Raw genomic sequence first — 23,441 nt, 5'->3', positions numbered from 1 at the left:
AGTGCCCCTTATAGATAGTTTCTTCTGCTTAGGTTCATGTACATCAGCTGATCTGTACACAGAGCACCCTAGAGCATTATACAGAAATTAAACAGCTTCTTGTCCTATGCAGCAAAAAGCCAACATGGACAAAGGACATGACAAGGCACCAAATGAATTTGCTGTAGAAACACAAGAGCAAAAAAATCAAACTTAGCCATGGCATTTATGCCAAAAGGAAGAAGCCAGAACTGTAACAAGTTTTTTGCATTATGCAACCTCTAGGTTGAGCAATTGCTAACTACAAGGTTTTATATGACCTGGAGACATCCTTGCACATCTCCCTTCCTAGGCTGGTGGATATATATAAACCCCCTGCATTTAATTCAGCTCCACTCAAAGCCCTGCAAAGGGCTGGACAATGTATTTGTGCAGTATAGTTTTTGCAGGTAGATGTAAGCCCAAATAAACACATCACAGTATTTTCCAGAGGTCCCCACAGATGAACAGATGGCTTAGCAAACTCTGAGGAATGACTCTGAAGAATTAATGCTGAAATATTTAGATATTACATAGAGCAGAACAGTCACACACTCTGCCCTAGATCTTTTCCTTAAACCAAATATACAGCTGTTGCTCAGACAGTAAAAGAAGTTTTGGCCATTTTACACAAGAATCACTAAAATGGAGATTCATGACTCTAATTCTGGGAGTTTCCATTACCATATAATAATTTATAAGGTAACTCTCCCAAGCTGGCCTGCCCTGATGGCAAACAGCAGACTTCAGGCACTGTTTATATAAGGTATAGCCAGAGATAAGACTCCACAAGATATCACTTCCAAGGCGGTGCTATAATTTCCAAGAAATTGGAAAGACTGCTTTGGTGAGTGTGAAATACAGGCCCATTAAAGCATGTACAGACCTCCATTTTCAACACAAAGAAAGCCCAAGGGCTTTATTTGAAGGGTTTATGAAGGGTTCAGATACCAGGTGTCCTTTATCCTGTTGAGAGTAAGACCTCCCAAATGGTTCTTACATGCCTGTTGTTTTTTTTTTTTAATTTTCAACCACAAACCAGCTTGCATATATACTTACAACTCACCTCTCTCACTGTTTTAACATGAACAAGTCATATTCCTCTTCATCACTCTGTGAGAACTTACATTGCTTATTTCTACTTCCCACATTCAATGCAAACTAAATGCTAGAGAAATGGTGATACTTCCTAAGAAAATGGTAGCTGCTGTGGATGCAGACAGTCTGTTCATTATGGGTGTTATATTTTTACAACTACTACTTAGATATTTCCCAGAATTATTTTAAAACTCAATTTTGCAGGTAGCTCTTTACATCACTGTTCATAAAAACCATTTCTTGTCTGGATGAGTTGGAATTTTCATTTGAGGAAAACCCCCTACATGTATTTTAGAGAACTCACATTTTATCAAATATTCTGAATTAGCAGATGAAAATATCCTGGTCCAAAGCATTCAAAGTGCAAGGAAACAGTACCTGGAAGAAGGGTCATAACACTCTCATACCTAATTCCCCACAAGAATACTTCCATTGTGAGATTCTTTGGGGTGGAAATCTGGTATCAAAACCATAAAGAGATTTTCCCTTTAAAGCTACCTTCCCAGAATAAGTTCTGGGTAACAAACTAATAAGCAGAGAGAAGCTCAAGCCTACAAACATGCAGGTCCATGAGTAAGATCCTTATTATTCCCTCAGAGAGTTGAAAATCATCTCTCTACTGAAATGTTTCCATGTAACTTAACTGCACTGCTTAATTTGCTGAGAGAAAGTGGAAAGAGAACTTGAGCTTGACTTTCCTGCCTGGAAAAGCTTTTGTACTGCCCAGGAGATTGCAATTTCCTTTTGCAATAATTAGCAGCTTGAGAGTTCAAATGTGTAAGTTTGTACTTACCCTGAGAGTCTCATGGTGTATTTGAAATGTCTAGATTTGCTCTATAATCAGAGCTGCAAAAAATTATAAAGTCTGGACAAAACTCTACATATATACAAAGCATCTGCTGCCAAACCTGATTTTATATATATATATATATCTCATCAGGGAATTTTTAAAAAAAAAGAACAAACCATAAATGATTCAAAATCAGAAGTGAACCCATTCTAATAAGGAATTTCTTTAGTTAAATTAAGTAATCTTGTGAAAGAAAGCCTTGTGCTGGTTATGAAGGGAATATATTTTACATTTTATAGCAAGTCAAACACATGCCTTGCTGGCACTGATGGAAGACACAGCATTTCTTTCTGATGAGGAATTGTTTGGCTTTTAAATTTCTCTCTGACATGAAAGCAAAAGAGTTGCTGGTTCCAGCTACGCCCAGCTGCTGCTCCTCTGGCCTGGAGCAAGTGTGGAGAGCATGGCACTCCCTGTCCCAGGACAGGAGCACAGCCCCAGGAGTGCCAGCAAGGCATTACTGCAGAGCTGCACTTCACACTCCTGTCTCCTGATGGCTTTCATGTACCAGAGGGAAGCCTGTCCAATAACCCAGCTCAGAGAAGCTCACACTGCCCTGCCCCTGAAATACTGCAAACTCATGTCAGAAACTAGTTTTTAGGACCTTCTTTGACACCAAATTAATACAAGATGACTGATTATTTAGTTCAAAACTCAGGATAAAGATGTTCAAACCACTCCTATGCAGGTGTCTGGAGAGCTGAAAGGAAGAAGAAATGTCCAATCCAACAATCCAGTAGAAATCCGTGATTCAGAGCCCACTGCCTAAGGAGCTGACACTTCATTCTCAAGTGGCAGAAAAGAAGAAGAATTTGAAGCACTGATGAATCAAGAGAGGAAAAAAAAAGCGATAACCTCAACAACTCATGGCTCCAAACTTAAAAGCATATTCAGAGCATGCACTTACAGGGTTCAAATTCTAACTTGGTCAAGATTTCAAGGAATCCAACACCTCCTAAAGTAGGTATCCTTGAGTAAGGATATCAAAATGTTGGTGTTGAGACCCAGTCTTGCTCTGGTTTTTGCAAGCCAGGCAGCCCCAGCCCCTGTGCCCACCTTTGGTCTTGATGGCCGTTTCCAGGGCCGCAGCGTCCCGGTCAGCATCGAAGTTGGAGTAGGCCTTCACTGTGGCATATGCACTTGGAGGGAGAGAATGCTGCAGGGAAAAGAACAAAAACAACAAAAAACCCTTCAGAGTTCCATTTGCAATTAATGAAACCCATTGGTATTTAGCTCAATGTTTAAATGCAAGAACTACCAGCAGGTATCTGTGAAAATGGAATTCTCCTAATAGCCACTGAAGTCTCTTCTCCTCATGTGCACTGCCCAGAAATCCCCTCACAGCCATGCTTACAGAATATATACAGATAGATGTTGTATTTATTGCAGCAAAAACCCAACACCTTCCAAATTTACTCACTAAACTTCAATATTCTAAAATCCAGAGTTTTCTGGCTAGATCTGAAGGAAAATTACTACAGGAAGGTAGTTTAGATTTGAAGTCAATATTTTACTTTTGATTACAACTACAGATAAAAAAAAAGAATGAAATTGAAGATTAACAATGATAAAGTCAGAAAAAGTTTTGTGCACTGTCTCATGAACTTTAAAATAACACACCCCAAAAAAAAAAAAAATCTATTTAAGGCCATAATTCTAGAAAGCAGAAGTTATTAATAATTTTTTTTAAATTCTTGGCCTCCAGATCCTTCCTTGAAGCAGCATGAGGCTTGCAAAACCAAATGACATTTCAAATTACCACTGCCAAGAGTATGAGGACTTGCAGGTAAGCTCACTTAGTAAACAGATGCAATATTTTCCAAGTTACCAGATTTTATCAGCTGTTTATCATGGTCCTCTCCTGAGGATTAGAGTTGCAAACAGAGGGTGACCAGAACAGAGATTGAACTCTTCTGAGCTGCTTCAGTGTGAGCTAACAGCTTGTTAGCACCTCCCAGGGGAGGGTTAAATTAAACCACAGATTCTCATACAAGTAGCTGGGTAATATTCACAAATTTCACTCTGCTGAGTTCAATTTAGAAACCTAAACCTCTGGCAGAGAGGTAGAGCTACTAGCACCTGAAATTGCCACAGCCATTTCCTAAGTGAATGAACAACTAAGCTTTCTTGGAAAAGATCCCCAGAAACTTTTGTTTCCATCTCTAACTCCAAAAGGAAGCTGGGTTCATGAACAGAGCTAAGCTATCCTAATATCCCTGGAAAATATTTTTACATGCAAATTTTTAAGAGGAGCACTTTGAACTAAGAAATTCCATGGTTTCTGACTAATTCTGACTCTATCCTTGTAGAGGTCATGCTGTTCTGTACAGATTCCTCTGGCAGCTGCCCCTGTGCCTTCTGCAGACAATCTGTTTTATGCTGTGGAGATGGGAAGTCAGAAAAGCACCAATAAACTGAATCATTTTCTTTTGTCTCTTACCAGCAGTTCAGACCAGCAAAGTGGCCCCAGTCTGGCCCAGAGCCACACCACAAAACACAGCCTTTGCTTTTAGTGGCAATGGAAACAGTAAATGGAGACATGCAATGCAGCCTCAGAGAAATCTGTGTGTCTGAAAGATTCCTGAGCCAGGCCCCCATCCTGGGGCACTGCTCATTGACCTGCACTCTGCATCATCTAAAACAGTCACCTGGAGACCCCAGCAGAGCTGGGTCCCTCTCCTTCCACCCAGCTCCAAGTTTCTGCTGAGTAAATTGGATGGAGTAGTTTACTGCCAGGATGATAGCATACACTAACAAAATACACAGCATATTTGCAATTTGGTGGCCATTTGTCCTCTGTCCCTCCACCCAAGGCATGTACCAAGTCAGACTGAGTTTCCCTGACACCTGACAGATCTTATCAGGGTGACTGCATTTGAAAAACAGCCATTTCAATTCCAAGCTACTCAATTACTCTGGTACACTGCTGTACCACAGTACTACTACTCTGTGTTTTCAGACAAAGCTTTCAAACTGACTTTCCATTTAGTTCAGTATAAAATTCTTTTCAACGTGGCAGTAGAAGTCCAGATAATGTGCAACTGCACCACCTGTCTGGCCCAAACTAAAGCAGACAAACTGGTTTTCTCCCTATGCATTGAGTGGCTTCAGAGGTCCTCTACCTGCTTTACTTCCTCTGAGCTTGAGAAATTTAATCCTATTGGGAAACATGAGGGAGAAACAAGTATCACTAACAGCTTCAGAGGCTTAATTAACCCTAAAACACCAGGACCCTTTCACCTACACCTAAGTAGTCTGAGAGTCTTTCTGTACTCTTGCAGAGAGATCCAGAAGCTGGGAGCACAGATCAGAGGAAGGGAAGGGAAGGGAAGGGAAAGGGAAGGGGAAAGGGAAAGGGAAAGGGAAAAGGGAAAGGGAAAGGGAAAGGGAAAGGGAAAGGGAAAGGGAAAGGGAAAGGGAAAGGGAAAGGGAAAGGGAAAGGGAAAGGGAAGCTGAGGCCACCAGGTCCTTCACCTTCACTCAAATCATCCCCTGTACCACTGATGCAGAGCACAGGACAGCACTGGGGTTCAGCCACAACCATTCTATACCCTCAAGGTTAAAATTTTAAGAGAAAAACTGCTGGCCCAACTACTGTGTTTAACATCAGTTAATTTGCTAAATCACTGCTTAGAAGAACTGCTCTAATGCTGCAGAGCTACACAGGCCAGCTACTCAGTAATTCTGGATTCCAACTTAGAGCACAAACAGCTGCCTGAGCCTTCTGACACTGCAGCAGGATTTCTGAGGGAAATGCTCCATAGAACAGTATTCAAATCTGACTTTTGCAACTACTTGCAAGAATCAAGGAAGAAGCATTTCTGCCCTTGAGAATAGATTGCTTAATTGTTATTCCAAAAGTAATTCTCCATTGAAACACACAACCATGAAAGCTGAAGACTTGACTGTTTTTGCACTACAAAACCAGTTTTACTGCTTACCTACAGTGCACTGGCCAGGTCTTTGCAACAGCTCTTCCACAAACATAGTCTGGTATAATTAATTTCACAATAAGTACCAAAAATTGGCAAAACATTTGCTTGTACCAAGCTCAGACCTGCAGCTACCAGCTGTAAGATTTATATGTGTAGCAAGTTCATTAGGAATGTGATGAAATAATGCATGGATAGGATTCACTTCCTCTTCAGTGACAATCACAGAACCATAAATCCATGGCACAATATGCTGATACCACAGTGGTAATCTACCATCTAACTGCAACTGAAGAAATCAAACAAAAAATTTGGCTTTCTGGTATTTCTATAAAACTATAAACCAAGTGCAGATGTGGTGAAAAATACACAATGAAAGCTAAAACAGAAAATGAGAAAATAAGTTCGAGAAATAATTTTTTTCAAGAGCCAGTTTGGTTTTGGTGATAACCATTACAGGAATCAGATCCCCAATACTTTTGTTTTCATAATGTTCTTCAATTTTTAACTGGAAAAAAAATCAGAGGGTATCAGCAAAAGCAAACTCATTTCCATCTTCTGTTCTCATCCTTAACTGACTTGTTCCTTTGGAAGAAAGAGGGACACAGATGCAAACCAGCCATTGTTTGCCCTGTGATGGCTCTGATAAGGCCCAGCAGGAGGATACTGGATTAAATCATGTAACATCATTAAATCATGTAACTGTCCTATGGTTTACAGCTGGTTTGTGGATGAAAACTGATCACTGCTGATGAGGTTTTTAGCCAATAAATGTTTAAGAGATGTGTGGAATCTTGTAAACTGTACAGCTCAGTACAATTGTTGGTGCAGAGTCCTGTAAAAGGAACAAGATGAGACATTTCAGTAAAACAAACTTTTTTGCTTAGATAATAATACTTACATCTCCTTCAAGGCTGAGCTTGCTTAGAATTTCATGAACAGTGGACATCTTGAAAGAATGCTGGAGGAAGAGAAAAAAAAAGACAAAGTAGATTTAAATCTATTTACAGTTACATCAGTGTGTTCCACCAGCCTTGAAGCACTGCAGCACTTCAAGTGACACAGTCCAGTGGATCTGCTAATAACAAGCAGGAAAGAAGATTTAAGAGTTTCCAAGCCACACCACCATTAATAATGCAGCAACAAGAGGTCTTCATTCCATTGTACAATAAAAATTCCTTAAACGAGCATTTCTTCTGCATTTTAAATACGCAGACAGGAATTTGAGAAATCTCTGCCTCAGAAACAGAGTTGCCTAAGTTGACAACTCAGTACCAGGAAAATTACTCAGAAACATTACAGCTTGGTCCAGCTCAAAGTCAAAGAACAGCAACAAGCAGTAGCATTCACATGCCCAATTCTTCAAGTACTCAGGAAATGCAGTGGAATTATTTCTTTTCTTGCAGGCATTTTACAAAACCATAACCCCATTTAATCTTTAACCCTGGATCTGGATCTTGTGGCTTTGTTGTAGCTCTCCAGGACAAACACCACTTAGGAACACATTTATCAGAGATGAGGTATTAAGGACTACCTAAAAATGGCAGCTCCAAAAAAGAGCCATTGTGGCAACTTAATATCAGTGCTCCATTGCCAGGACCCGAATAACATCTTCCTTGCATATGCAAAAAACCAGGGAAAATCCCAACCCTGAGATGGGTTATATACATGGCAGAAATAAACACTGATGTGATAAACTTATGTTACAATACCTTGCCTTTTTTAAACTCTGTATTCTGGTCAGGGAGCTTGCCAGAGCTGTATTACTGTTTTAGTGAAAGGGTCTCTCAGCTAAGGAAAGCTTTTCCAAAGGTTGTAAGCCAGGGACAATATTTGAAAGGCTTAATGCATTCCCCAAACCCTGCTCTCAAATTTCTCTAGAGAAAGGACAGACATTGCTGCTCTCACACTGCTACCCAGTCACCCAGGAGGGCACCTGCAGCGAACATTATTTGCTGTTAAATGAAAGCTTTTTTCCCAGGACCTCTACAGTCCAGTCATCAAACAGGGAAAAGAGCTGGCTTAGGAGAGGACAGGAGAAAGGGCAGCAGCGCCTCAAAACCAGAGACATTGCACTGATACCAAAACTGCCCTGTTTTCAGCTGGGTGCCACGCCCTTCATTCCACACTGTCAGAGTTCCCCAGGCCAGTTCTTGGCTCCATGGCCCCCAGACAACTCCCAGCTATTGTGCAGCCAGTCCTGCCTATGTCCTTCCAACTGGCTTTCAGATGGCTTTTAATCCTCCAGCAGTCACTCTGCTGACAGGATGGGGCTTTCCTCAGGACCAGCCACCCAGGCCAATTCCCCAGAGGAACCAATCTCCTCTCCACTCAATGACCAGTTAAGGGCTTGGAGAACCAGAGAAGTTTAAAATAGTTTCTTGATAATGGTGATCTGGTTAAAACTCTAGGAAAAAGTGTTTTGTTCTTCTTGTTGTTTTCTTTGTTTGTTTGTTTTAACTCCTGTAAGGAGAAAAGCAAAGAATTTTTTTGGCAAAAATAGCTAGTGCTACAAGAATAAAACACAGCAGCAAAATCACAGTACATTTGTAGTGTAACTGCTGTTATCTCACATTTCCTCATTTAGAACACAGAAAGAGAATCTTACATCTTCTGAAACAATCTAGGTTTAACAAAAGCAACTTGACTTCAAGAAAAAGTAAGATTCCAGGGGAAGAAAAGACAGAGCAAAATGACAGTCATGCACTGATATATTTGAGAATAAATGTTTTTTTCAGGGGTAAAATCCAACCCAGGCCTTTAAAGACAGCCTGCAGAAGTTCTAATAAGCTTTTACCAGCTGTTGGCATTATAAACCGTGCTGGGTAGAGGGGACTGATATATATTCCTGAGTTATGAAATTCCTAATGTTTACTCTCCATAAAATGAAGAGCCTGTGAGACCTTTGTACTCTGACAGTATTTCAACTATTACCAAAGATGAGCAACTGAAGTCCTTTAGTTTTGTCCCAAAGAAAACACCAGTGAGAGCTGAAGCAAAGCAACTGCAGCATAACCTTTCACATGAAAAAAACCCCAAATCACTGAACAGCTTTTTGCAAGACTACTGTTTCTAAATCAATTAAAAACCACACTAAATCAGGTTTGTTGGAACAATAGACTTGATCAGAGTCCAGGAACAGAACTAACACACCCTCACATAGAGCTGGAACTCCAGGTTCATATCACCAGAACACAACAATGCTATAGCAACTGACTGCCCATCAACAGCAAGCTGGCTAAAGAAAAAAAAAAGGGAGTTCTTGCAAGAATCTTTGCAGAGAAAGATTTTTTTACCCAGAGAACAAACACAGCTCTTGTCACACCCTGCTCTGTAAAGCACTCGTATTTGAGAACAGACTCTCACTGTTCTCTGATGGACTGATTTTATCTGATGTAGCTTTGACAAGTCCTGGATGGGTCTGAACACGTAAAGAGAAAATACTTGCACTAGCCTGCTCTTCCTGCACTGGAAAGGAATCAAGTTCTACCTTCCAGCTGTAAACTAATGCTTCAACACCTTAAGGCAAGTTTCTACAACCAATTTTTAAATGCACATTACACAATCCTCATATTATTCTGCTAAAACAGATGGCATGTTTTGACCTCAGCCCTCCCAGAAGGCACTGGTTTACAGCTCTGTTATTATACTGGCCCAGTCTCTGTTCACCAACTTATCCCTGAAACTCTTTGGTAAGGGAAGAATGTGAGTTTAAAAGCAGCCCCATATCTCCATTTCCAGAGCCAGCTCACACACATTATGGAAAACCCCCCTGTGTTCCACGGAAAAGTTTCAGGTATGCACAAACAACTGCATTGCTCAATCAGCAGAATTAGCATTTTAAGAAGCACTTATTATACCAGGCAGAGATATGAGCAAAGGGTGTTCCCAGACATCTGAGCCAAGGAAACGGCATCCCCGGAATGAGAGAATGGAAACTCTTCCACTTGGAGCACATTTGTGTCCAAAAACTAGGGCAAGCCTGCTAACAGAGAGGAGGGAGAGTGAGGAAGACCTGCAGCATCAGCTGTAAATGAAACGAGGGCTCAAAATCATTCATATATATAGAGTGCTAAGCAGGAGTACAAATAGGCCAGGCCGTATCTCCCCAGTTCACCCAATAAGGGTTAGCACATCACTTAAAGCCACTATTTGGAGCAAAAAAAACCAAATCATCTTCTTTAAAGAAAAGCATTTCAAAACCCATTAAACTGCTCTACCACAAACTACTTGAACCATTTTCTTCCACAGAAATTGCTAATAACTCAGGAAGTTCCATTCCAGGAAGATACCATGCACATACAAAATAAAGGACTTTTGTTTTTCAACTCAAGTTATTCTTACTTTTGAGACTTTACAAGAAAACTTCTTTGGTTTTTTTTTTTGGTTCATCAAGGTGAACTATACCAAGTGTTGGCCAACTCTACCTACTAGGGCTGTTTATCAAAACCAGCTCTAGTAGCAGAAGGCACACGCAGGGATAAATCACTCAAGGGCACACAAGGTTCCAGGAGTCGTTCACTCTTGACCTGTCTATCGGGGTCTGCACCTCTGTGCACATATAGCATTGGAATGTGAACATATGAACTGACGTTAAACAGAAGTAAAGCTGCCACGTATAAGCACATAACCCACTTCTGCATGACTGCGCTGAAATCATTTCACTTTTTTATCAGTTAAAATACCTGGCAACATTCCTGTGCCCTACCTCCCCTCCTCACGCGAGGGGGAAGCGGTGTCCGAGCTGACTCGCACTCCAAAAGGCAGCAGGACCTGCGCGGTTCTGCTCACGGTGGGCAGGGTGGGAGGCCGAGCCCCGCCCAAGCCTGGCCGTGCCGGGAGCGGGGAGGAGCCGGGGGCTCCTCGGGGGAGCGCCCAGGGAGCGCTGCCCACCCGGCCCTGCCCTGCTGGGCTTTCCTGCTGCCCGTGCCAGCGGCTGCGGCTGCCGCACCCTGGGCGAGAAGGGAAAGGAAGGGAAGGGGCCGCTGTCCCCGGCGGGCTCGGGGGCTCCGCCGTGCCTGCGGAGCAATTCCAGCCTCGCTCCAGCTGAATGAACACCGCCAACAGCCAGCCTGGCTGGCCGGCACAGCTTCTCTGCAAGCCTCCGCACCGAGAAGCGAACTTACGGTACAATAGTCAACCCAGCTGAGCCTTTGTGTACCTTAACGACGAGAAATTACTATCTGGGGAAGTTTGGCGAAGTTTGGGACGGGTTCCTCTTTCTGGAGCGCTGTCGCCACACCCAGAGTTGCTGCGGGGCGCACGAAGCTGCCCGAGGGCTGCCTCGCCCGCGGCCCCACCGTCCCAACGTGGAACCGAGCACAGAAAAGTAACGGGCGGGCAGGGCCGGAGGAAGAGGAGCCGGGCGCGGGAGGGCGGCGGCCGCCGCAGCCACCGCCCCGCTCCGCATCCTGCCCGCTCCGAGCCCGCTCCGCTCCCTCCGCAGCACCAGCGGCGGCTCCCGCAGCGCGACCCCCGCCCGCAGCCCGGCCCGGCCCCGCGGCGCTGCCGCCTCCCCGCTCCCGCTGCGCTGCCGGGGCCGCGCTGCCGCCGAGGGCTCACCTGGCTGGGGCGGGCAGGGCGGCTCTGGCGGCGGCTCGGGCGGCTCTGGCAGCAGCTGGGGCCCGCGGCAACCCGGGCGGGGTTTTGTAGGGTCGGGCGGGTCCTTCCCGCCCCGGCGCCCCCCCGGCACGGCGCTGACTCACCCGGCCGCGCCCGACTCCGCCGCAGGACGGGGACAGCGACGGGATGGGCAAGGGTAGGGCAGGAGCAGCCTCTCCCTCCGCACCCATGCCCCGCCGGACGCCCGGGGCTTCCCGAGGTTGTGGCGACGCCGGGAGCAGCGCCCTGGGCTGCAGGGGTCGGGGCTCAGCCCTCACCCCCCAGCCCCGCTTCCCCATCTGGCCGCTGGCCGCCCCCCTGCAGCTGCGACCCCGCGGTGCTGCCGGGGAAAGCGGCCCCGTTCGCCTCCCCCCCAGCCCTCGCCCCAGTGCTCCCGGGGCAGCAGGGGGTGTTTGCAGCCCGTGCTTTGGGTTCCTCAGAGCAGCGCGGCTCTGACAGCGCTGGGGCTCTCGGGGCACAGCACAGGGCCCGCACCTCGAACGCCCCCGGCAAGCCGGGCACTCCCTGCCCCGGAGCGAGAGCTGCGCTCGTACACAGCAAACCCCCATCCCTGCAGTGTGCAGGTGGGGCCCAGCCTGCTTCCCGCAAGGCGTGCTCAGAGTTCAGGGGTATCTGAGCAGGGAGAAGCCTAAATGACGTCTGGCACAAGCAATAAATGCTGGAAGAATGAGACACAAGCTCTGCTCTGAGGCTGACTCATTATCATGCTCAGATAACCCGAATAGGCCTACCACACCCAACACAGGGACAGGAAATCAAAGCTCCTCCCAGCCCGAGTAGTGAAAACTCAATTAGAGTCCAGGTGTTGCACTTGTAACAAGGGACAAATATAGTTTAAAAGTATTTGCAGACCTTCAGTTGGATCACTCGAGATGATTGTTTCACCTCAACAGCATAGAGAATTGACGTGAAATGCTGCAGAAAGAAGCAAGCACTCCCCACTCCCAGTACAAGCAGTTATTCCTATAACTTCAGCGTGGTTTTCTGAATCCCTGCAGGTGAATAGATGTACATAGTTCTTTCAAGTCGATTTGATTCTGCAAAGAGATACTTATCTCTGCTAGTAGAAGTATTTTTTGTAGGCATAGACAGAGATGGCGGACATGGGGTAAAAAAGTTTTAGGCTTAGCCAGGTGCATAAAAACAGCAGTGGCAAAAGCTGGCAAACACAAAAGAGACAAGAACACAGGCTGAGAGACACAGGCTGCAATTCCTGGGGTGAAACAAGATCAGCAGTACAAAAAGGGAGAAATATTAGGAAATACTACATTCAACTTCAAACATGGAGGCAAGAGAGTGGACACATGAACTGGTCATTCCAGAAGGGGAAAATAATGTTAATACACCTTTTCTGGTTAAACACAAGTGACATGAAGGGGAGAGCCACAGGAAAAGGCATATCATGGAGCAGTGTTTTGTCAGAAAATGTCAGTGCCAATATTGCATTAGTTGGACACATCAGCCTCGTTTTTGGCAAGGCCACTGTGGTTATTTCTCTGTGTATTAAGGAACCTGTCTTTCAAAATTAATTCCTGGCTATCCCACTTCAACCAGTGTCTGTCACTAGCAGTTAAATAATTTCCCCCTGCTTTTCAGGTTTCTTAGGAAAAAAAATATCACTGGAAATTTGGAAATGTTATTCAGAGATCAAAAATACTTACATTCCTAGAAGTAACAACCATTCTGTACTGCAGGATTCATTAGAGGTTTTAAATAGGGGTATGCAGCCAGAGAGCCAATTTGCCTCCTAATGGCTGCATAATCCCTCAGGGATAGGTTTTTTAACCCTCATCTCTTGTCAAACATTCTTAATACAAAAGCAGAAAAGAATACCCACAACACCCTCAGCTAAAGAGAGTGTTTTCAAACATATACATTGCATTTCTGTATATAATCTGCTGAGTCACATATTAGAATTGAGGAGGAACATAATCATTCTCTAAACATTTATCGTTCAGTCCTCTATTGCAGCCTGTTTCAATGACAATACTGCTTCCACTTCCTTAGAAATTTACATTTTTAACAATTCAATACATGTAAAATATGAAGTAGCTCATAAACCACCATTCATTTTGGCTTACTACATCTTCATATGAACAGCCTGTAAAAAGTTTGATATCAAGAGAGCTATTATTATAACCAACAGCTTCAGAAATGTCTCAAACATCCAACTCAATCATCAGTTATTCAACCTCAGAATCACACACTGACCTCAGTTCAAAACAGACAGGAGCCTCTCTGAACTTATACAAACTTCAGGGACTGCTGCTAAAGTGATTTCAAAAGAAAAAAGACTGACAATAGAAAAAACCCCAGTACATTCAGAGTCATGAAGATACAAACATACCCAAACATGTTACAAATCCCCTTAATTGCTCTCTGTATATGTAGGTCAACTGACATCAAAGGCACTTGTCCCAGCTGGGGAATTTTAGCAGTATGAACAGCAGAAAACACAGTCATGCTTTTGGCAGAACAACCAAACCCTAAAAACAAAGCCATTGATCCTGCCCATGGAAATGTTATATATTTTTCATACCTTCGAGGAAAATGTCTGCAAAACCAGTGATTTAAGGAAGGCAGCAGTCAGACTGAGCAAACAGGAAAGCCTTCTGTTATCTGCCAAACAGGGAAAGGGAATTAATTAATGGGAAAACAGCAGCTAAGTGCCTGTATCACTTCTTAAAATGAGACCTAAGCCTCCATGTCATATAGGATATTTCTGAGGATTTACCCAGACCTTGGAGGGTTTGTATAGCACCTGTCCCAAGGGGTTCTGGTCCATGACCACTCCTGAGCACTGCTGCCAGCTTTAGGCTGGATAAAGGGCTGGGACATGGACTGCACTTACTGCAAGCCCAGTGTCTCTGTGTCTACCTCAGCTATTTAGTGGAAGAAAAGTGCTTCAAATAGTAAGGTAGTGCCAAGAAAGGTTTTCCATTTGTTTTCACATTGTTTGGCCCCTGAACTCCCTTAAAATATCTGCATAGAAGGTGATATTTTAAATTGCCAGCAACTCCTTCAGCTGCAATTCCCCATTTGTGACCTGGCTTCCTGCATGCTGCCCACAGCAATCCAAGAGAGCACACTTTGCTTGGCTGGGGCTGCACAGAGTCCTGTGCATGGAAAAACAAATACAATTGTGCCAGCTTCCCATTCTTCCCTTCTACTGTTCTCTGTGGTTGAGCTTCAGCCTGTAGTCTGTGGACATGCTGTAGGTCCATGTGTTCCATCCCCTCAGTGACATTACCATTGACAACTCCACCATTCCTGCGTTATTGCTTAATATTGTTTGATACTAATTTTATCTTTTTTTCCCCTCCCTCTTTCAATTCAATATACCAATTTTCTTCTACCTCACCAACATGATTTTTTCCTGTCATTATTTTATCATATTACTGGAGGCTTGATGTGCTTAACTTGAAAATTCAGTTTAAATTCCCCTCTGACCCAACTTTATCTTTGCATTAATCCCATATCCTTGCATATGGGGTCACTCCAGCTGATTTTTCTCTCACTTCTGTCTATTTTGCTCCTCCATGTACACAGATCTTGCTCACCTCTTTCAAGATGCTGTCCCACAATCAATCAACATTGCATTAACACTGGAGGTATGAAGGACACAATTCTGTCAATACGTACTGCCTACTTAAAGCTGTTGCTTCAATTAAAAGAAAAAGAGAGGGGAGGGATCAGGAGGAAGGACTTTCTGGTCTAGGTGTGACTAAGCCTCTATCTAGTGTTGCTCCCTGATCGTGTTGCAAGAGGATAATATAAATTCCATTCTGATAAGCATATGGATCAGGCAGACCTCTGGGTGTTGTTTTTCCATCTTGATTATTTGTGTCTAATTTGGGAACTGCCATGATACAAATACACACAGATTTGTTATTACCTCTCAGGGTAATGACAGGTTACAAAGACAGTTAAGTATAACTTAAAAGTTGTGCTAGTTGGGTTCCCAGGGTAACACCTGGGAAGTTATGATGTCTATGGCTACAGATGAAAGAAGGAAGGACTCCTGCTTAGCACACCTACGCTGCATTAGTAAAACTATAAACACTGGAAGGGTTCTTTTGCTTGGGAGAAGGGGAGTTGTGTTCTGGGCTGTTTGGTTTTTTAGCAGGGAGTGGAGGGAGTTTACTCTAAATAGCACAGAATTTTAATCCCACATATCTGAAAAATCAACTGAATACCAGAATGTCAATACCAACTTTTATGTAACACAATACCAGAGAACCAGACATCTTGTTAGGTGCTCCACCTAACAACCTAAGCCCTTGGATCAATTCTATTCTGTGCAATGTCATTCTTACACTACATGCACATTCCTGCACAAATGTTATTCTCCACTCAGAATTTGATTTACTTGAAATAATCCCTTTTAAAGAGCAAGACTTAATCTCTGGAATGATCGTCTGTGTTGGCCGGACCCCCAGTACTTTGTGTGTTCTACAAAGAAGAGTTATAATAGGTAAGGTGGCAGCATTGGCTGGTTCAGTCTGGGAAGAGAGAGTGAATGCAGGCATGAGCAGAGTGCTTATGAACAGATCATCCAGGTTAAAATCTGGCCCCCTGGCCAGGGCCTGCCTTGCAGCTCTGTATGATCTTAGACTGCTGCCTTCTCACTGATCAGGCCCCATCTTTCTACTGTCAACTCTTCAGAGCAAAGTTTAAGCATTGCATCTGCTAAAGAAAATGGTAAACAACATTAATTACTTCACCAAGATACAAAAATAAATTGGACTCATCAAATTGTTTCCAGTTTATCTTCATCTGTTTCACACAAAGCCTATGTTACAAGAAAGGTGATGTAACCTTGTTTAAGGGGTGTATTTCAGCAATCACTGTGACTGACAAAGACATGTTTGACATGCCCTGAAGTTACTTCCCATGCACAACCTCCAAGTGCCTCACACATAAGAGCCTGACAGCAAATGCTCTTCAGAGTAAAACATCTACCTCTCCACCAGATGGCTGCATCTTGAGGGTGATGGCTACAAGTTTCCTTTTATATCCTGATACTGTTTCATCACTAGATTTCCCTTCAGCTACTTCTCAATAAATGTGTGTGCTGTTCAGTTCCCCTCTTCTGCCACGTTCATGCATATCTGACTACAACCTTGGCTTGAAGTCTAACTTCTTGTCAACTGTTTTCTTAGTTTGAACTCTAACTTACTTTCAAATATTTTCTTCCTCACCAGTGTAAATAACACCACCATGCTCATTCCTTTATCTTTCAATCTCAGTGGATCCTTTGATCCCAAGCCTATTGGCACATGGAGTTTTTCTCCACAAAGAGCCAGATGCTTGAGTGACTTTGGATCCCAAATCAAGACAAGGGAGTAACAAAGCAAAATATTAGCTAAGATTATAGTTATAGTCAGAAAGAAACTCCTACTCACAAAAGCTAGTAACAAGCAAAGCTGTCTTGGGACACACACCCAGAGCCTAAATAAAGCCTCTACCACCTGACAAAGCTCATGAAGTTTAGGTCATTGTGATGTAACCCATGGCACTGGCTGTCCCCTGTTCAAGGCAAAGGCACAGAATCAATCACCTGTGCTCTGTCAGGAAGGAAGCAAACCCCTTTATTACTGTCACCTGGCTGACACAGCTAACATGGGCCACCAACTTCAAATGTGCTGTAGGCTTGTCCTCCTGACTCAGCCCAGGCTACTGCACCTTCTTTCCTTCTGTTTGGCAGGAGAACTGGAGTAAGCCAGAGAGGTTTGCACGTTAAATGACACAGAGATCAGCCAGGAATATGCATCACAACAAATGTAAACCAGCAACTGAGATAACAAGTACAGCAAAACCTAGAAAAGCAACTCCTCTGGCATATGTTTCTCATGAGTATTACTTGTATCTGGAGCTCAAGTCCATTTCTAACCTTTACTGTGAATCACCAGCAGTTTGTGGTTTTTCAGTGCACCTCATGGGAGTAATCATCAAGTGACGAGGAGAGGTCTCCTAGCTACACACAAACACAGAAATGAAACACTTGCCAAACCCCTTGTACTGCTATTGGAGCCTTGAATAAACTCCAATCTTTGCACTGAATGAAAGAGTGGCAGGATATAGAAACAAACAGTCACTATGTGTGTAACCATGTGTCAGTGCATTTCCCCAGTCCCTGGGGACTTCCTGATGTCCTGCTGGAGAGCCAGCTGCCTTTTCACTCAGAGATCACAGTCTGAGACAGAATCTTGTCAAGCCTTGTCAGATATTCCAGTTTACTTTCTGTTCTCAGACTATCACAAATACCCTCAGCCACAGCTCAATGTACTTTGGGTTGGAGAGCTGCAGTTCCACCTGAATTCAGGTATGATGCTGTCTTTGGTCCTAGAACTAATCCTTAAACTGGCTAAAAAGATCCAATCTCAAAACCAAACCCACTATGCTGAGTTCAGCTTTCTCAGTAATATCAGCACAATGCTGCTGGTATAAACAGGCTACCAGTATATATTACAACATTAAGGAGAGATTTTGAACCCATTTACATATCAGAGTGCTTAAAACTATCACAGCTGCCAGCTCTAAAATAATGTTCCCCAGACAGCCACCACATTGGAAAACACTGTAGAAAATATTACCAGTGCATGTAGGAGCCCCTGACATCACCCAGAACAGAGCAGCATGAATAATCACTGCAGTTTTTGGCCTGCCTTGCCAAAGGAACAGCTACAAAAGATGGAAGCTGCCAAAAGTCCTCAGGGAATTTTTTCCTAGCAATAGTGTTAAAAGCTTGAAGTCTTTTGTGCTTCATTGTTTCCCATCATTATGTGCTCTTTCCACTTTAGTGACTCATAACACAAACAGTCCCATGGTTTGGATTAGTCTCCTGGCCTCTGCCAAAGTACTGGGGAGGCTGTCACACCTTAAATATGTACCTAAGAATCCTGGGGAATAATTCTGAAAGGTTCAGGAATCTAATTAAGCACCACCTAAACTTACTCTAAAAATGCTTACACACCAGGTTCCTATGGCAAATCCACAGGCTGCTAACTGCATACTGCAGAAATTATCTCCTTGTTGTTTAACATGATGCCACCTCTGAAATGACCCAGGAAAATGAATTTCAAAATCCCTTACAGTGAGAAGTTCCTTGAGAGAAGTCAACATACAATTTCTACAGCAATCTGGAACACAGCTGGAAATTTTCAATTAAAATCAATGATTCTGTGAAATAGCAAGAAAAGGGTCTTTTGTGGCTTGTTTCAAAACACATCAACTTTGTTTTAGTACAAAATAGCATAAACCACAGGATTTTGAGAAAGTTCTTGCATGATCTGAACTTCATTACCTAAATTAGGATCAGCTGAGGTACTAGCTGGGAATGAATGATGCCTTGCAAGACAAAGGAATGTTACAGATTCCTAATTACACAGCACTGTCACAGTGATGCTTTTGTTGCTCTTTCAAGTGGCATCTCACAGCTTTAGAGAAAAATTAAGGCAAGGAAAGTTGACTTCAAAAAGCTGTTGATTGAGGGGCTGCTACCAAGAGATTTGTTTCTGCCAGGCAGGCTAAGACTTGTTTTTCCAGGTCAGAAGCACAGGTGTGAATTCTAAAACCAGAGATCTCTTCCTCTAATGAGTAAGAAAAAGTATAGTAAAGCCTATTGCTTTAGCATGGAGTACACATAATACTTAACATTTTCACATTTGATTGCAGATAAGCCTTCAGGAAACACTTCTACTGGAGCTGGATAATTTCAGTGCTGTGTCCTGCATGTCAGTAGCCAGTGCTCACATCAGGGACAGGTGAGGAGACAGAACAAAAGGCTGCAGTGCCAACACAACTACAGATACTTTTTCAAACAATTTCTCAACACTAAGGTTTCTTTTTCTAATGCTGCTACCCCCTCCAGTAAGTTATTAATCCAAGAATGAGCAGCCATCAGTGTGTACAGAGTAACTGAGCTCAGAGCAGCAGAGGAAAGAGCCCAGCTGGCTGAGCAGCAAGGACAGCCATGGAAAGCCAGCCAGCCATCACCCATCCTTCCTTCCTCTGGGGAGGGAGGCTGGACCAAAGAAAGCCCTTGGGAATGGTTTGCCACTACAGAAATTTAGAAGCCCAAATTTAAGCCACAGTCTGAAACATGCACAGACACAAACACACACACACACACAGGAGCATGGAGCCACAGACATTCTTTAGGCCAAAGAAATGTGTACAACACTTTATCTTCTCAGTTTGTTTGGGCTGGTAGAAAACCCATAAATGGAAGACAATGTATTTTTTTGATAACTAGGATATCATGTGAATTATCTTCCCTGAAGAGGACAGGAAACAAGCTTATTTATTCATATACCCACCTGCAATTTTTCTGCTTGTTATTTAAACAACCCAAGAGGCTGGTGACAGCTCTACTGACCCACAAGATGCTGCTTCTCCAGAGACAGGAACAGTGTCAGTACAAAATTCTCTCCAGGTCTCTCAACCTCCATGTGCTGCTTCTGCACTAAACAAGTCACTCTACTCAATCTCACCGTGCATTCTGCTTAGGTTACTTGCAAACAAGCTGCAGAATTTCAACCGTGATGTGAGCACTTGTTAATTTACAAATGGCTACAAAAGCTGTTGAAAGCAGCATGTGCAACTTTGCAGTAACTGTACCTCCTCTTCATTTCATTGCTTCTGCTTATAAACAAAGAACACCCAGAGAGCTGCACAAGGTTCCTGTCCTCCTGTCAGTCAAGGGAACAGAACTGCAGTTGGCTGCAAGGTTCTGAAATAAATAGGTTTTGACTGCTGAGGTAGCTTTTAACTACAAGACCTGCTCAGCCATGGGCTTCTGACAGCTTTTTCCTTCCCTCTTTTTTTAAGCTCAAATTTAATCCAATCATTAAAATATTTGTTGAAGTGCTCTGTCTGCTTGGCAGCATAGCCCACACCACAGACAGAGTGATGGGTGACTTATTTAAGCAGGAATTTTTTTTGCATTCCTCCTAGGTTTTTTTATATTTTGAATTGTTTGTGCAAAGATTTGGTAGGTGGAGCTTTTCAATCAATTGCAGCAGACCCAGCACAGGGTGGCACTCATGTTGTTCACTCAAAAATGTTAAAGATAAAAATCACGAACAAACAGGAGTTTTCAACCAAGGTTGCATCATCACTCCATATTTTGTTTTCAGTGATGAAATAAATTCTAAACAAGTATTCTCATTTTATAGATGCTTTAAAATAGTTTCTGAAAAATACAACAGTAGCATTGATCTCTGTGTGAATTTGACTACACTGATTCTTAAGATGGGTATGTCTAAATTTATTCACAGGAAATTCCTACATTGTTCTCTTTATGTTGAAGTATATCAGAAGAAGCCATGGGAAGAAGCAAGAGAACTTCAGTAAGAAAGGCTATGCTGCACCATTCCTTTCAAACCATAGCAGAATGCACTGCAGCAGTTGTGGCAGCAGGAACCCTTAGAGAGGAGAGGAACAGTCACAGCAAGACTTTGTTGGATCTGTTTGGGAAAACAGCTGAACTCTCAGGTACACAGATGCACCCTCACATCAGGGAATTAATCTAGAAACATCAATTCCAGCTGAGAATATGTGCTGCCAGCACCTGATTCTGTGCCTGGATGTGCAGAATTTGACATTTTTTCCTTCAGTTTTAAATCTGAAAAAGTCCTAGAATGGTCAATACCTTCCTTTTTTTTCATAGTTGATCACCTAAAGGTACTTGCACATGAACCTACACATAAACTCTGAAAGTCTATTTTGAGATCACAAAAAGTTTTTGTAAGGAAATGCCCACACATTCTGACTGTTTGTACCAAGGATGGGTATTTGAACCCTGTGACCTCCCCAGGAACACCTTTAGTACCTGTGGAACAGATGGGAAAGAGTCTTGATGTGGCATTACTGTATCATCTTTGATGCTGTTTTGTGGAGGAATTCATGAGCTCCTTTTCTACCTGAACATACAAATGTAACTGTTCTCATGGTACTCATACAGTGCAGTGCTAGCAAAGGACTGGCTGCATTTAGATAACGTTATCAGCATCCTTAGAGTATCACAGTCTCATCTTTGCTATCTGAAGGCATTAGTTTCTAAAAACCTGAAATTACGCAAGAATTCAGGACTGTGTGGACAATTCAGTGATGGGGAATGGACAGGGAGTTTATGGGTGTCACTTTCAAAAATATAATTTCAGTTACATGTCCTTGAGTATCAAAAGGCTTGAAACACTCAGAAGTATTTCAAGGTTTATTAAAACCTACAACTATTTTAAAACCCTAGATTACCTTTGTTCAAAGGTTCCTGATGACCCCTGCCATAGTAGATTTTACTCTTTTCTTTCTTCTCAAACCGTATTCACTTGGCAGCACGTGAGAAATGAGAGCCTTGTGGGATGTGCTTGTTCTTGAGGCACAGGCAGGTAAGGTGACACTCCTGGCCACTCATGCTGCCATACAATGGAGCAATCTCATGCACAGGTGAAAAACTGCTGAGCAAAAGTACCTCTGAGTAGGTTGCAGTGAAACTGAAATGTATTCATGCATGTTTGGAACAGCTGTGCTCTGCAGTGAGAGCAACCCTGTCAAGCTGAAGGAAGGAAGCAAAGAGGCCAATTAGATTTTATGGCTTTGGTCAACAACACCAGGGATCCTTCTCCTTCTGGCTCCTCCCAACAAGGACATTGCCCATTTCCAAATATAAAGGAATACATGTCCTCTAGTAGGGCTACCAAAACTAGGAAAGGCACACTTGTAAAAACGTGCTGTGAACACTCAGAAGGACGTGGCTGCTGTATTTCATTTCAAGAATCAGAGAAGATGTCACTGGGGTCTGTAACAGCCCCTCCCTTCCCCACACAGTTACTGCTATCTTATGTTTTTTTAATACTGATTTTAAAGTGACACTGTTCTTCTAATATTTATTGAAATATTTTAATCACAAGTAGTAACAAGACTGTTTTCTCTACTGCCTCTGCTGTTACATGTCAGACAAAGCTGCTGTGCTGTCTTGGGGAAGAATGGGGCTTTCAGGCCTTTTCTTTTTTTTTTTTTTTCACTCACTGTTAAGCAGAAGTATCAATGCTGAGAAATGCCCTGAAGGCTGCACTAGGACTGCTACTATTTAATTACACTAAATTATTCTACAATTTAAAAATTGGCAGTATGCTTTAGTTCCATAAAACCAACAAAAAAATCCCTCAGCAAGGTATATCACAATGTGTCCTCACCCTATAGACACAGCCATGAGTAAGAGCAGCCTGAGATTATCTACAGACCTTTATAAGTAGTATCTACAGACCTTTATAAGCTAAGTAGGGCATCATTCAAATGCTTTATGCTTAAATAGACTGTCACCTGGCCATCAAAGGTATTTTCTGGCATTGAGAAGGAAATTTAATTTGAGATGTATAATACAGCCATGTATTTTTGAAAACATTTTAGTGCAATGATTTGGACATACAGGAACAGAATTTGAACTTGCAAATAAAGTTTAAGAATGTCTGTAGAAAAATACATTCTAAGAGCAACTAAAAAAAAGGTGAATGTATTTTTAGTACAGAGGAATTTAACATTCCAAGCAATGACAGTGTTTCTGGGAAGGACTGTACCAACACTATAGGAAAGGACATTTTATTAAGAAAGAAACAGTTTAGTTATATAACTTCTCAGAGAAGCACCTGAGAAAGTTACACATGCAGACTTCAGCAGGGGGAGAGACCGAAAATGGTGCAACTTCTACCAGCAGAACTAGAAGCAAGCTTAACTGCAGGCCAGCACTAAGCACTCTGAAAGACTACACCTGACCTGACTTGGAAACAGGCTCCTATTTAAAACACAGGGCAAACAAATCAGAAGCAAAAGAAATACCTCTTCAAATGGCTCAACAACTGTTACTGAACTCTCAGCATGGAGGTGGGTGGAGTCCCTTGCTGCTGGCATCTCCCACCTTC

General features: G+C 42.9%; 1 protein-coding gene across 4 annotated transcripts in view; it reads right to left on the bottom strand.

Annotated features, from left to right (window-relative positions):
- The window catches only part of ANXA2 (annexin A2), a 30,372-nt gene extending 13,004 nt beyond the window's left edge, over positions 1-17,368 (bottom strand). Inside the window, exons 1-3 of one of the 4 annotated variants that reach the window (XM_077185537.1) lie at positions 17,125-17,368; positions 6,800-6,859; positions 3,023-3,122 (exon numbers count right to left, since the gene is read on the bottom strand). In XM_077185537.1, the coding sequence (XP_077041652.1) occupies positions 3,023-3,122; positions 6,800-6,847 (148 nt within the window). In that variant the 5' untranslated portion in view covers positions 6,848-6,859; positions 17,125-17,368. Of the gene's footprint in view, positions 1-3,022; positions 3,123-6,799; positions 6,860-10,583; positions 10,667-11,460; positions 11,607-17,124 lie in introns of those variants that run through there. The other 3 variants (XM_054641993.2, XM_077185535.1, XM_077185536.1) reach the window with 3 other exon arrangements.
- Positions 17,369-23,441: the final 6,073 nt, after the last annotated feature.

The sequence above is a fragment of the Agelaius phoeniceus genome, chromosome 13, assembly GCF_051311805.1.
Source record: "Agelaius phoeniceus isolate bAgePho1 chromosome 13, bAgePho1.hap1, whole genome shotgun sequence".
Taxonomy (NCBI): domain Eukaryota; kingdom Metazoa; phylum Chordata; class Aves; order Passeriformes; family Icteridae; genus Agelaius; species Agelaius phoeniceus.
The sequence above is the reverse complement of the archived record's forward strand: the minus strand, read 5'-3'. Positions and strand labels throughout refer to the sequence as shown.